The sequence below is a fragment of the Epargyreus clarus genome, unplaced genomic scaffold, assembly GCF_041222505.1.
Source record: "Epargyreus clarus isolate Ecla_fem2 unplaced genomic scaffold, WU_Ecla_fem_2.2 ptg000036l, whole genome shotgun sequence".
Taxonomy (NCBI): Eukaryota; Metazoa; Arthropoda; class Insecta; order Lepidoptera; family Hesperiidae; genus Epargyreus; species Epargyreus clarus.
In genome coordinates, this window is record NW_027332241.1 from 4,638,483 (window position 1) to 4,654,505 (window position 16,023).

At 40.6% G+C, this 16,023-nt stretch overlaps 1 protein-coding gene across 1 annotated transcript; it reads left to right on the plus strand.

The window, feature by feature from the left end:
• The first annotated feature begins 304 nt into the window (after positions 1-304).
• On the plus strand, positions 305-15,150 carry LOC140756956 (fatty acyl-CoA reductase wat-like). Its single transcript, XM_073092496.1, has 13 exons — positions 305-441; positions 827-957; positions 1,455-1,542; positions 2,798-2,870; positions 3,575-3,665; positions 5,522-5,667; positions 6,657-6,766; positions 8,187-8,270; positions 9,000-9,108; positions 10,365-10,536; positions 10,894-10,964; positions 13,870-14,127; positions 15,045-15,150. The coding sequence occupies exons 1-13, from the start codon at positions 336-338 to the stop codon at positions 15,148-15,150; spliced, it is 1,545 nt and encodes a 514-aa protein (XP_072948597.1). The 5' UTR covers positions 305-335.
• Positions 15,151-16,023: the final 873 nt, after the last annotated feature.

Here is a 16,023-nt window from a genome sequence, read left to right on the forward strand (position 1 = left end):
AGATTTTTTTATAAATCTCTCAGGTATGCAGGTTTCCTTACGATGTTTTCCTTCACCGTTTACCAAGTGATAATTTCTTATACGTACATAACTTTGAAAAATCAGAGGCCTGGGATTTGAACCTCGTACCCCTCGATCGAGAAGCCGAGTTTCTTAACCACTAGGCTACCAATAACTATAGAGATATATAGGTACTTTACGTATCTTTTTATACCTTTTATCTTTTGAATGAAACGAAGAATCCTTCTCCCTTTAAAAAACTTTTATAACCTGCTATCCGAAATATAATGAAAAAGAGTACCTCGGATTGTTTCACCAAGTAATTTTACCATCTTATGGTTTTAGAAAAGATGGGATTTTTGGAAGACCGAGACCTATCCAATGTACCAACGATACCAGAATTCTATAAGGGAAAGAGTATTTTCATAACGGGAGGAACAGGTGAGTGAAACATTTCAATTTATTATTGTTATTCCTCAGGTAGGAATTTAATGTTATCTGAGGTTGATTTTTTTTATAATATAAGAGTAGCAGACGAGCATGCAGTCCACCTGATGGTACTGCCGCCCATGGACATCTGTAATCAACCCCAGATAGGATTAGATATTCCTACCTGAGGTCGGCCATATATGCGCCGCTACCCCTGAGGACTAAGCTGGAACGCCTCGGAAAAGTCTATCTCCCTTACCACACCCTTCAAACCGGAACACAGCAGCGCCTTACCCTGCCGTTATTAGGTAGAAAGAGGTATGGCGGTGGTGCCGCCGGAGTCGAACCACAAAGGGTTCTACCACCTTCGAAATTATATTAATGTCCTATTTTTTAGGGTTTATGGGCAAGGTGTTGATAGAAAAGCTGCTATACTCCTGCACAGATCTGGATAAAATCTATCTCCTGATAAGGACGAAGAAAGGAGTTAACGCTGAGGATAGATTGAAGAACATATATTTGTCACCAGTAAGATTTAATATCTGTACTCATGTAACCTTATATACCTTCCTGTACTCTGTGGCGTAACTATAGGGTTGCAAGACGCCCCTGGCCAAGAGGTTGCGAGCCCAAAAACTCAAATAATGTGTAGAAATCATCAAAAAATAAACTCTGCCTTCTAAAAAAAACAATCTCTAAAGTAGGTCTTCATGAGGGAAAATTTCTTAGGGCCCCATTTTTTTGTTGACGAGGGGAGATCCTCAAAAGGTACCCGGTGCCGTGGCAGCGACACAGGGTTATGTGGGATTACCGCATCAAAACCTCCCCGGTGGCCGACGACAGTATGCGACCACGCATAGCGCCGTCCTTCCCGGGGTCCCATGCAATGAATTTTCCACTGGTCTCATACGGTATAGTTACGCCCAAAACTTAAAGGGATACAATATCTGTCATGAGAAATGGTTACAATCCATAATACAAGCCTAATTAAATGATAATAAATAATTAATATTTTAAACTTTTAGTGTTTCGATCGACTTCGGAAGGAGAGACCGGGTGTCTTCGAGTCCAAGGTTTCCGTTATGGATGGTGACGCCTCCCAAGTTGGTCTAGGTATGTGTCTACACGAGATATACACTACTGTCCCACTGCTGGGCTTAGGTCTCTCAGAACTAAAAGTTTAGATCATTCTACAAAAGGTAGTCGACCAAACATGATGACTAAGCTGGAACGCTTAATGGCAGCAGTATGGCAAACAAACCTGCAGCCATACAAAAATATTATATTATATTCTGGTAAAAATATTTTATAAAAAGTACCTATCTGGGGGCACGGCAGTGCCTTCCCAAGTCGAGCAAAAAAAGCGGCACGTCCATTCTTTTCTCGAATAAAATATTTATTATACTTTTCAAATATAAAATATTACTAGCTGACCCGTTTTTAAATGTTAAGGGTGAACAACCCTTATCACTTAGGGGTATGAAAAATAGATAGTAGCCGATTCTCAGACCTACTGAAAATGCATATACATTTTGGTGTAAATCGGTAAAGCCGTTTTGGAGGAGTGCGATAACTAACATTTTGACACGAGAATTTTATATATAAGTTTTGAAAAAAATAATATACAACCTGTCGGCCTAAAAATTGCCCTCTAAAAAGTACGAAACGAAAATATTATATAAAGAGATGTACCTACTTACAATGACGTACAGAGGATAGCAATGGTCATAGTTCGTGACTTTGTTGTCCTCTACACACATAATTAAAATTAATGAGAAGTCACATACCTACATTCATACGTAGCGGTCAAAATTCTAACCTACCCTATCCTAACCCTCCTTTTTGCTTCGTCATAGTAGGAAAATTAAAAAATACGAATATCTAATGTACCTGTACCTCTGTGCCTAGTACCTCTAGTGCGTTAGACCATATTCCCGTACGTACGCAGTAATTAGTCACCATTCTTCCATCGCACCACTCGCCAAAGGATGAAGTTCCATCCACACCAACTGGACTAGTGGTGGTCCTCCACGGTTCGGTTTGCCTGGACGTTCTTGCCACGAACGTGTAAGATGTGGAATACCCTGAGATATACCCGGAGCGCTATGACAAGGCTCTTCAAAAAAGGTGTAAAAAGAGCTCTCATTCAAAGCCGGCAATGCATTGGCACATCCTCTCGGTGTTGCAAATGTCCATAGGCGACGTATTTTGATTTCGTTCAACGCCATTTATTATGAAAATAATTTTAAAATAAAAAAAATTGACAAAAAGTAGAGTTGGCTGATTTGCGAATTAAGGTATCGATATGTGTATGCGAAATATTTCAGCGTCTTTTTCCCAATTATGATTTGTTTTGTCTAAATTACAGGTTTAACAAAAGAAGATCGTGAGTTGATTATAAAGAAGGTGAATATTGTGTTTCATACAGCTGCAAGTGTAAGGTAAGAAGTAGATAAATATAAGTACGATAATTTTGTAGCAAATGTGATAAAATGTACCTAAGGTGTGTACATATAGTTTATTTTCAAGACTTGTTATAATAATATATACCGCAAAAACATTATAACAATTAAAATAATATAAAAAAGATAAACAAATAAAAGAACCAATTTTATGTGTTAGATATTTATTTATTTATTTAGTGTTAGGGCTTCTGAGAATTCTTGAGTTGGTAGTAGAGATTATTTTTTAAATACACAAGTAACAGACGAGCACGCAGTTCACCTGATGGTACTGCCGCCCATGGACAACTGTAATCAACCCCCGATAGGATTCCTACATGGGGTCGGCACGGAATGATGAACTGGAACGCCTCTGACAAGTATGTCTCCCTTACCATACCCTTCAAACCAGAACACAGCAGCGCTTAAAACGGCTGTTATTAGGCCGAAATAGGTGTGTCGGCCGCCGGAGTCGACCCTTAAAGGGTTCTACCACCTTCGAATAATAGCTGATAAGACAACCAGAAAAAGTAATGTAGTGTTTCATATAGTATAGGTATGTACTCGTAAGTAAAATATGTATAAGTAAAGAACAAATGACTGCTTATTTGAAATTGTATTAAATTTAAAGTTTTTGATAAAGCATTGAAATCTATTTCGTTTTTTGTAGAGATAATACCTGATTACTGAATATATTTTTTCAGATTTGATGATTCTCTTCGATTTGCAGCCAATCTGAACATTCGATCAGCTGTGGAAATCGTAGAAATTGCGAAGGAAATGGAGAATTTGGATGTAAGTTTTATGTAAGAAGTAGACCATACGTCGCTTATTTAAATAAAATCCATTAATTACGTCACACTTAAAGGGGGAGGGACGACGAAGTGTGACATTGTGTGACATTGGTGGGGAGGAGTTCCAAATTTTGTGACGTCACACTAGGGATCATGTGACCAAACGTGACAAGGACGGGGGGTCAGTGGCGGATTTACCAGCAGGCTGAGTAGGCTTCAGCCTAGGGCGGCAGATTTTTGGGGCGGCAAATATGGGGACTGAATTTTTTTTTTGTTACCTCATAGAAATACGTCATAGACGGTTCCTACCTACCGGTACCTCATAGACGGTTTTCTGGTCTTCTGATGCCTTACAGATAGAAATCTGCAACAAATGTTGCCGATGACTTTGTTTTCTCACTTGTCATTGCATATTCCGAGAGTAGCAGACTTCCATATTCTGTAAAACAGCTAGTTCGCCGCCCCCAACCGGTAATCCGCCTAAATAAGTGTGAGTAAAGGGCACAGCCCTTTACCCACACTTTTTATGAGTGAAAAGAGAGAAATTGCAGAAAATGTATTTTATATATTTTCCTCTTCTTACCTAACCCATACATGCTTGTCCTACTACTGGTTGGAGCATGCGAAATGAATGGTTTTTATATAATTTTGTGATATAAATTCGACTATAGTAAATAATTTAGCGAACAATTTGACCGATTTCAATCGTATGTATCAACTATTATGTGTTGAACATGCACTAAGTTTAAAATATTAAATGCTTTAGTTCTTTTGTGCATAGAGTCGGAATTAATGAACAAAATTACTTACGACGACATTATCGATGATTTTGCCAACAAAAAATCGCGCATAAAGGTATTGTAACGAAGTAACAAACTTTTATAACTTGACTGAGTTGATTGATTTTAACTGTTCAATTGTTTGTCAGTGCAATAAAGATTATTTATCCATGTTTACCAAATGTACATTATTGTTTAAGTAGCACACATTACCCTGCTCATACATGATGAGTTTTGATTAGCTCAAAAATACACCTAAAAATTATTTTATGTGGAATTTCAACGAAATTTTTGGGTTACAAAAAATGTAAGACATGACAATTGTAGAAGCAGGGGCGGCAAAAACTGTACAGCCTAGACCTTAATTTTTTTTAAGTCCACCACTGCGGGGGGTAAAAAATCAAGAAATTCGCGTGTACTTTGTGGATGGCTCCATATCCCCGATTGAGCTGAAACTTTGCATACGTTTGATTTGGATGACACTGCATGATTTCATTAGTGATGTCATTTTAAATCCTATGTGGCGAACGCTAAGATATGGCCGAACTACATATATTTTAAACACACCCAAGATATGGGTAAGAAATAAAAGAGTTTTCTAAAAATACGAAAAATGTACGCAAAATGTGTAATAAACCTCCTCCTGAGGTATTCCCGAAGCGCTACGACAAGGGCCTCTTCAAAAAAGTTGCAAAAGGAGCTCTCCTTCGAAGCCGGAAATGCATTGGCGACTCCTCTATTGCAAATGTCCACAGGCTCGTCGGTTTTATCGTTTGATATACAGGGTAAATTTTTCAAATAGGCCTTCAGGGCCAAATCCGAAACTATAACGATTAGCGACAAATGCTGAAAGGAGTTACGAGGGCGATTTTGATAAAAACTAAAACTGCAGCATTAGTTTTTTAAAATATCTTTTGCCCTAGCTAGGAATCGAACGAGTTCATTTTGAAAAAAACATATATCCTCTTTATTGTTCCAATATCTGATAGTGTCGCTTATAAGGATCAAATTCAGGGAAGTAACGTTATGTGACAAATTTGGCCCTGAAGGCCTACTACTATATATAATACTTTTTTAGGTCCTAGTCCACGTCTCCACGTCATACTCCAACGCCCGTTGGAACCCAATCGAGGAAGCGATGTATCCCGCTTATGCTGATTGGAGAGAAACCCTCAAGATCTGCGAGGAGTTGGATGAAGACGCTCTAAGAGCTCTGACTCCTAAGTAAGAGACACTCAAGTTATACGGGCAGTCCATCTTCTTGAATACAGGAGTAACAGATGATGAAGGTGGTAGAACCATTTGTTGTTCGTCTCCGGCGGCACCACCGCCACACCTATTATCAGCCATTACCTCATACCAGCAGTTGTGAGTGCTATTGTGTTCTGGTTTGAAGGGTGTGGTAAGGGAGTCAAATGGTCCTACCATCTTCAAACGATAATAACATTTGAATATCTAATGAATATTTTTCTCAACAACAAAGCCTTTTTAACATAAATTTATTTAATCTTTTAAACTAATATTAGATACTAGTATGTGTTACTGACTGACTGGTTATTTTATTTACAATATAGCAGTAGCAAACTAGTATGAACCACCTGAAGATATGTGACCACTTCCGCCGATGCACACCAGTAATCAACCACATAAGATTATGGTCTTACACAGTGGCGGATTTACCAGCAGGCTGAGTAGGCTTCAGCCTAGGGCGGTAGATTTTTGGGGCGGCAAATTTGGGGACCGAATATTTTTTTGTTAATTAGGAAGCTAGTTCGTTCATGCCTTAAACGTGTGATGAACTGGCGTAACGAGCAAAAAAAAAAGTGACGAGCAAAAAAAAAAAAAACGGGTACCGTATTATGAGCCGGCGCGGCGTGCAAATAAAAAAGGGAACCGTGTCCCGAGACGGCATGTTGAGCAAAAAAAAAAACGGGAACCGTATTATGAGCCGGCGCGGCGAGCAAATAAAAAAGGGAACCGTGTCGCGAGACGGCGTGACGAGCAAAAAAAAAACGGGAACTGTGCCGGCGTGACGAGTACGCCTCGCCTCTAGTAAGACATGACAATTGTAGAAGCAGGGGCGGCAAAAACTGTACAGCCTAGACCTTACATTTCTTTAAATTCGCCACTGGTCTTACAGTTTGCAACAGATGCGTTGCCCGCTTAAGGGCTAATAAATTTAATTTATTTATGTACATATATTTCAATTCCAGATATCTAGGTAGTGTTCCCAACACATACATCTTTACGAAACAATTAGCCGAACATGTTATTTACGAGCAGAAAGGAAAACTTCCCATAATCATCATTCGGCCGTCAGTTGGTAAGTTTTATTTTCTAGCTTAGTTATTTACTAACTTAGTTTAATCATGAAATCATACAAGAGAAAATTTTCAAATTTCCTCGAAATGGGACCCCCTGTGAAACTAGCCGCACACAATGGCGGTTGAATCATATCGGTCGGTCGCGGCATCGCGAAAAAATCGCTGGACATACATAAAAAATATATATATACAATATACGCGACGAATAGATAGTCGGTTAAAAATGAAATAAAGTATTAGGTATGCACCATACCGCGCCCGCTCCATATTTCTAGTCCGCTCCGAATGTAGAAACGAGTCGCATCGCAAGAGCAAATTCTACAATTAGAATTCTACGATTCTACATATTACCGGGACGAAGACAGCGCGGCACCCGGCCGCCGCCCGCTCTCGCCCGGGGGGAGCTAGCGCAGTTAGTGTGCCCTATTGCTACGGAGTATATGCTTGTAGTTGTGTTCGATCCCATTGGCTCTCTGACTACACCTGCGCGCAACAACTTCAAGGCGGACAAGAAGCGGGCAAAAACGTTAAACAAATTAACCTACTCTTTTTTTTGTTAACGACGGGGAAACCGTCTACAGGTACCCGGGGTCGTGGGAGAAATACGGGGTTATGTGAGATTCTTATCGCACTGAAACGGTCACGGTGACCAGCCTCGACGCTGCGTTTAGGACTCCGGGATCTCCAAAGGAACGCTACCGGAGTCCTCTAAACGCGATGTCCTATCAGGCTCTGCCCGGGGGGAGCAATTTACGCTTCTCCCGCATACCTGGTGTTTACGTCGGCATGCGACTACACATACCGCCGTGCTACTAGGGGTCGCTGGCCGGGCGGTTCGATCCCAGTCTTACCACCAGTGGCGATATAAGACCTAAATGTTATGTGGTTAAAATGCATTTTGCGAGGCCCTCTGCCACGATACAATGTAAACAGTGGCGGGCTAAGGACGTGGGAGGCCCGGGACGGAAAGTGGAATGGAGGCCCCTGGCACACACACACACACGCTCCCTTTCTGGGGAAAGCTAAAAAAATAGTCTAAATCGGTTAGGAATGCGCGATCATGCACACCGAACGAAAAGAGATTCTCCTTCGTTTTTCTTATTCAAAATGGCGTTTGCGCCAATTTTCGTTATGATATTCGTCATCAGGAGGTCAAAATACGTTAGTCTACCAAAGTTTAGGTCGATCGGCGGTATGCGCTTTTCGGAACTACTCCCCATGATTGATGACAAAATTACAAATTTCACATAGATTTTAGTGATGGGTTCATTCCGACGATTTTTTTTTCGTTGACCGCTAGAAGCGCGAGGCCCTCTGACTCGATGTCGTGGGCGGCGGCCCACGTTATGACAGCCACGGGATATCAAACCCCCTGGGGACCGGATAGTGTCGTTTCTACTATATTATATCTGTTTTCAGTGGTGTCGAGCGTTTCAGAACCCGTGCCTGGATGGATCGAAAATTTCAATGGACCCATTGCTATTATTCTTGGGATTGGTACAGGTACGTAAATTGGCCAGTTGCTAGTCGACGTCGCACGCGGAGGACTCCGTACGTCCACTTTTATTTGCTTTTTATTTTTAGTATTTGTTATCATAGCACTCATAGAAGTGAATGCATTGTGTTGAAATATTGTGGCGAATTCCCGCTACTCGACAAGAGATGGCGCCACCAGTATTCTGAATCACGCTATCGAAGTTTTGTCAACATCTCGAATATATACAAGCTCTGAGTTGAGACTGTCGGAGCACGGCCGCTCCCCGGGCATGATCGCCTAGCCCACCGGGAGATGTCCCGCTGCCAAACTGTTTATTTAAGTACATAACAATAGATAAAGCGTAAAAGGCCGAAAACTAGCGGTTTATTTTACATTTATTTGTTATCATAGTAAATACATTGTGAGAAATTGAACTCCGCATTCAGAGGTGGTAGACCCCTCTGTGGTTCGACTCCGGCGGCACCACCGCCACGCCTATATCTGCCTAATAACAGCAGTGTAACGCTGCTGTGTTCTGGTTTCAAGGGTGTGGTAAGGTGGAGATACTTTTCCGAGCTAAGCTGGAACTGGAACCCCTCGGAAAAGTATTTCTCCATTACACCCATTCCACCCCTCAAACCAGAGCACAGCACAGCAGCGCTAACACTACTGTTATTAGTCAGAAATAGGTGTAGGCCGGAGTCGAACCACAACGAGTTCTACCACCTTCAAATAGAAAGAAATGTATTTTCCAGGTGTTTTGAGGTGTATCTACACAACAGACGACTTCGCGACAGATTACGTGCCAGTAGATGAATCTATCAGGCATTTCATAGCAGCGGCCTGGATTAGAGGAACTAAAAAGTAAGTACACTTTCGAGTGTATAAATACTTCCCGCTACTCGCCAAGAGATGGCGTCACGTGTATTCTGAATCACGCTATCGAAGTTTTCTCAATATCTTGCACATATAGGGTGCACGGCACGGGTCTCCTCTCTGAATGAAGAGAATTAGGCCATAGTTCACCACACTGGCCAAGTGCGTATTTTTAGACTTCACATACCTTTAAAAACTTTTTTTAAGAACTCTCAGGTATGCAGGTTTCCTCGCGATATTTTCCTTCATCGTTTAAGCATTTGATAATACAAGTAATAATTAATTTCTAATACGCACATAACATTGAAAAATCCGGCGTGCCTGGGATTTGAACCTCGGACCCCTCGATACAGAGGCCGAGTTTCTTAACCACTAGGCTATCACTGATTTTTTATAAAAACCTATGTTATAAACAACTTTTTATTACAACCTTTGCCAACACTCGATTTTAGTGTTTTTTATATTTTGTGTGTGTGTGTGTGTGTGTGTGTTTTCGTATGTTTGTTATTGGATTTCATTGTTAATTGTGTATTATACATTGTGTTAAGAATACATCCGGCACGATGGCCCAAAAATGTTATGATTCGGCGCCAAGACCGAAAATGTTAAGATTTCCGCGGCCGTTAGAACAAATAAGGAACCGAATGTTCCTCTCTTCGATGGACAGGATGATCGTGTCCCGAAGAAGGTTAAGTGGACTGTTTATACGAAAATAAGATGCAAAATGCTATAGGTTCGCGCACTCACCTGCTGCTGATGGGCGCAGCCTCTTGTACTAGGTATAAGGCACCTTCAACTCACCCTAAGCTTGAGCTAGCTAGTCTTACCTCGGAATGGTCTACCAGTTACCTCTACTTTCTTCCTCTTCTCACGTGGCGTCGATCTTACAGCACGTTGCACCGCGAACAATGAATTTAATAAGTTAAAAGAAACGCTACGAATACGAATAGTGGCTTCTACTTCGGAGTATAACTAAAATGACAAAATTGCGCGACCGCGACCGACGACTCCGAAGCTTCTCGAAGAAGTTTATCCCGGTGGCGGCATACACCACCGCGAACGACACGACGAATACGACGATCTACAACGAACTAATTCAAACTCGAATCTCTATGCTTTTACAGCCTAAAGATTCAAATTAATACCAACGACAGATAATTAATACGTAGAACCATAGACAAAACTTAACACATTGTTTTTGTTGCATAAGTTCTTAATATCAATAATCTATCTATCTATTACAGATTCGAGCCCACAGATGACATCGTGATTTACAACTGTTGCAGTAATAAAAAAGTCACAAATGCTCAACTCTTAAGCTATGGTCAGAAGTATTGCTGGGATATCCCTTTTAAGAATTCCATTTGGACTATAGGCCTGACGATGACAAGAAACAAATATTATTATTATATTAAGGTATTATAAATTAATTACTTGCTTTAATCATCATCAACCCATTACTGTCCCACTGCTGAGCACGGGTCTCCTCTCGTAATGAGAAGGATTAGGTCATAGTCCACCGCGCTGGCCAAGTGCGTATTGGTTTACATACCTTTGATATTTTTTTTTATAAATCTCTCAGGTATGCAGGTTTCCTCACGATGTTTTCCATCGCCGTTTAGCAAGTCATAATTAATTTCTGATACGCACATAACTTTGAAAAATCAGAGGTTGAACCTCGGACCCCTTCGAGTGCACCCCTTTGGACGTCGACTTGCACTTAGCCAATTATTATTTATGCTATATAAATAATAAATAACTAATGAATTCCAGGTGTTTTTCAACCACCTTTTACCAGCTCTATTCGTGGATATGCTCCTCTGGCTTATGGGAAAGCCCACAATGTAAGTATCGTTAATTTAGTTTCCCCCAATAGGAAACGAGCATGCAGTCCTATAGTAAAAGGCTACTGCCGCCCATGGACATTTGTAATAAACCCCAGAAATGAGGTCGGCCACAGCTGCAACGCTACAAGAATAAGGCTACGGTAACCCCTGCCTGTCGTAAGAGGCGACTAAAGGGGCTTCTGGGGTTGCGGACGGAAAGAGTGGGAGCTCGAACCGTCCCGTAAGCGATCCCGGGAAGGACGGCGGTATGTGTGGTCGTATACTGTCGTGAACACCAGATATTGCGGGAGGAGCGAAACCTGCTCCCCCAGGACAGAGCTCGATCGAGGCATTGCACTTGGAGGACTCCGGTTGTGTTCCGTTGGAGATCCTGGAGTTCTCTAACAAGCGTTAGCGTTATAAATCGAGAGATATTTTTTTCTTAACGAGGGGGAAACCTTCAAAAGGTACCCGACGCCATGGGAGTGACGCCGGGTTATGTGGAACTTTTACCGCACTAAAACCCTCCCGGTGGCCATCCTCAGCGTTTGGTAGAGAACTCCGGGATCTCCAACGGAATACAACCGGAGTCCTCCTAACGCGATGCCCTTTTATCGAGCTCTGCCCTGGGGGGAGCAATTTACGCTCCTCTCACATACCCTGGTGATTACAGCGATATGCGACCACACAAACCGCTGTCCTTCCCGGTGTCACTTGCTGGACGGTTTGAGCTCCCACTCTTGCCGCCCGCAACCCCGGAAGCCCCTTTTAGTCTCCTCTTACGACAGGCAGAGGATACCGTAGCCCTATTCTGGTCCCGGTACTACAGGGACACGGCGCGCTCCCTGGCCCGTTCGGCGTCCTCTTTTCCGAGCATAATGCTATTCCACGCTTCGCCTGAACGGACCATCGCCGCAACAACTGTCTCTGGCGAGGTTCGGTTCTATGTGCTGCACCAGGATTACTAATTAGACCTATAGCTTAATAGACATTTTGGGTTTCGTATAGTCTAACCTAACGAAAAAGCATTTATTTAAAACATATTATAAAAGATTTCAAATATTCATATGGTCCCATAACAAGCTTGGTTAGCTTATTACGTAATAACTTACAACAGAAGGTCTCTTAAGTAGGGTCTGAATAAATTAATCGACTTGGTATTACATAATCTCACTACTTTTAATGGTAGAAGAACTGGGGGGCTAGCCATGTTACAAACTTTGCATTCTATTCGTTTTCTATTCTCTTCGTTAGCAAATGTCATTCTACATATACGATAAGTCTATGGTTAGCGATCACATTTAATATCAATGAGCCGTCAAATACAATATCGTATGGTTTCTACACCAGCCAAAATACCTACATGGTAATGATTAATTATTTAATAATAATATTACAATATAACATCATATTATACATATAAAATATACCATATTTTATAGTACATGTATTTTATTAATTAAAACTATTTGCAAAAACTAAACTTAATAATGTGTCTATGAACGGTAACTATGGTGATTGGTGATTGTTTACAAAAAGCATTCAAATTGTTTATAGCGATATTACTAATGACAGTGACAGCGATTGCATGTAATTTGTATAAAATTACCTATTTCAACTTAGGATACGTATGGCCAAAAGAAAATATCTGGACGTCCAACTTCGTAAAATTTACTGGCTCATGGCACGAATGTCTCTCAGCAACAAACTTGACTACTACAAAGTCATACTAAAACCAATATGGTCATATGGATCTAAGCTTTTGGGGAACCGCATCCAACTCAAACTTGGACATCACACAACGCTTCCAATCGAAAATGCTTCGCATTTCTGATGCATAGCTGATGCCGCAGAGACAACAGGGAAAGCGAAAGTGACTAATAAACTAAAATCATATACTCATCATATAAAACACCCCAATGAGCTTGCTAGTGAGCGTATGAAATCCACCCGCACTTTTAAGCTCATCAAAAGGAGAGCTACTCAGGATCTTCTTCCATCGTAGGAGCGGCTTCCAAAGAGGCAATAATTATAAATGGGTATGCCACTGGGTGTATACCATACATGCCATCCCAACAAATTAAACCTCATAACCACCAGCTTTATGCCTAGACAGGGAGTTTGCAGGGAAACAGAAGATAATAATGTAAAAAAAAGGACACGGATATTAATATTATATTTTTCTTTTAAGGTTTAAATAAATTGTTTAGTTACAAGTAAAGCTAATATGAGAAGGATTAATAATGATTCAATAAAACAGTTAAACTGAGACAACGTTAAAAGTTAAAAGATTTTTATTTATGCACTGGAATAACTCTAAGTTCTATCCTATCTATCTATTATATTATATGCTCATATTAATTTAAAATAGAAAAACGGCTGTACAATTCATTTCTATAATATTTTAGGATACACTTGTTATAGAGAGCATATTCAAATTTCAACAGACTTAAAGTATACATTTTCAAATGATCAAAAGTAATTAAAGTCTATAATGCAGTGATAGCGCGTAGTGAAGTGACAAACAGCTGATACAGAATCCGCCATTTTATTAGCGTTTACGTTTTCTATAGGGTCGGCGCGATCGCTCACTATAACATTTGTCTTAGAATACGCTTCGCTAACAAATTTGACAAAAAAGTCAAAAGGTTATCAAAAGGTTGCCAAAGGTTGTCATTTGTATGGAAAAAAGCAATGACATGGGTATTGTAGAATCGCTAGCGTTCTATTCTATCGTGTAACTTGGCTACGACTTTTCTACTTCGCTATTTTGATCACGTGATCATTGATAATTTCATACATTTTAGCGTTTCTATAGCGTTTCTACAGCGCAAGCGACTGTAGAATGTCAACTTGGCTAGCCCCCCTGAGTTGCGAGACTTGGTTTTTTTACAAATGATTTTGATGGCATCGCATATTTCAGGTTGTTTAGGCTTCAAAGGCGAGTCTTCATCTCCAATATCGCTTTACAGAAGTTCATGAGTCGGGAATGGTTATTTGTTGTGGACAACTTCAACCGACTTCGAGATTGCTTGAAAGAGGATGATTACCGCGACTTCTACTATGATTTTAAGAAGCTAGGCACAGAAGAACACTTTGTGGACAGTTTGTGGGGCTCTAGGAGGTACCTCTTGAAGGAGAAAGATGAGAATATACCACAAGCCAGAATCAGGATACGCGCGTAAGTTATTTATAAGCTACTAGCTGACTTGGCAAACGTTGTGTTGCCATATAAATAAAAAAATGTAAAGGGAAACAACCCTTATCACTTAGGCGTATGAAAAAAAGATAGTAGCCGATTCTCAGACCTACTGAATATGCAAATAATATTTAGTGAAAATCGGAAAAGCCGTTTGGGAGGAGTACGGTAACTAACATTGTGACATGAGAATTTTATATATAAGACTTAACTTGCCTAATTATTTCGTATATGCTAGGGTCAAAATTTGCCTCAATACTAACCTAAATCGCACTACACATTTTTTTATAATATAGGAGTTACCTGATGGTAAGTGGCTACTGCCGCCCATGGACATCTGTAATTTACCCCAGATAAGATTAGATAACCTGAGATCGGCCACCGATATGCCGCTACCTTTGAGTGAGCTGGAATGCTTCGGAAAAGTGTTTCCCTTACCACTTTCAAACCAGGCCACAGCAGCGCTAACACTGCTGTTATTAGGCAGAAATATATATCACGATGGTGCCGATCGAGTAGATCACAAAGGTGGTAGGTGGTGAACATATGTGTGTCTCATCATCAACCCATTACTGTCCCACTGCTGCACGGGTCTCCTCTCATAATGAGAAGGATTGGGTCATAGTCCACCGCGCTGGTCAAGTGCGTACTGGTAGACTTTACATACCTTTAACATTGTTTTTTTATTATAAATCTCAGGTATGCAAGTTTCCTCACGATGTTTTTATTCACCGTTTAGCAAGTAATAATTAGTTTCTAATACGCACATAACTTTGAAAAATCAGAGGTGCGTGCCTGGGATTTGAAAATCGGTCCCCTCGATCGAGAGGCTGAGTTTCTTAACCACTAGGCAATCACTGCTTTTTGTTGTCTATATGTGTTGTATTTTTATGTTTCAGAGTGTACGCGCTGGACGTCATCATACGATTGGCATTGTATGGTTTTATATTTTGGAAAATTATAACTTCCCATTATGTGGTCAATTGGTATCAGAGTTTACTTTGATTAAAACTGTTTTGATTTTGTAAAATAAAAATGTTTGGATGTGTCTATGTTTATTTATAAAAATCTGTTAACACATTACTGTCCCACTGGGTACGGATCTCCTTCAGAGTGAGGTAAGGTTAGGTTAGGTTAGTCCCCCGTGCTGGCTAAGTGCGGTTTGGTAGACAACTTTTGGGTGGTGGTAGAAACCTTTGTGGTTCGACACCGGCGGCACCACCGCCACACCTATTTCTGCCTAATAGCAGCAGTGTTAGGCACTGCTGTGTTCCGTTTTGAAGGGTGTGGTAAGGGAGACATACTTTTTAGAGGTGTTCCAGCTTATTCCTCATGAGTAGCAGCGCATCTGTGGCCGACCTCAGGTAGGAATATCTAATCCTATCTGGGGTTGATTACAGATGTCCGTGGGCGCCAGTAGCCACTTACCATCAGGTGGACTGCATGCTCGTCTGCTACTCATATATTATATAAAAAAAAGTTTTTTTTCAAAATTTTCATGCTACATGCATGAAAATTTTCTTACGATTTCTTCCACTTATATTTTTTTTATAATTTAGAAGTAGCATGCAATCATGCAGTCCACCTAACGATTAACATGCAATTTATTTTATTTCGTATTTATTATTATTATTATTATTTTAGTATAGTTGTACCGCCCTCAATTTTTCTGCACATCCCTAAGGTTGACTGGGAGGAAATGCTATTTAGCATTAAGTCCGCCTTTTGTACCACACTGTTTTAACATGGTCAATAAAGAGTAATTAAATAAATTAGTGGCTAGTGCCACCCATGGATATATGTAATCTACCCTACATAAGATTTGCCCCAGATGCGTGCTACTCCTAAGGAGTATGTTGGAATGCCTCGAGTAAGTAT

What these genes read in the sequence shown, in the direction of transcription:
- LOC140756956 (XM_073092496.1), top strand. Translation starts at nt 336, where the DNA reads ATGGTTTTAGAAAAGATGGGATTTTTGGAAGACCGAGACCTATCCAAT. An exon ending in AGAACATATATTTGTCACCA is followed by an intron (nt 958 to 1,454) that starts GTAAGATTTAAT and finishes TTAAACTTTTAG; the next exon opens with TGTTTCGATCGACTTCGGAA. An exon ending in AATATTATTATTATATTAAG is followed by an intron (nt 10,537 to 10,893) that starts GTATTATAAATT and finishes AATGAATTCCAG; the next exon opens with GTGTTTTTCAACCACCTTTT.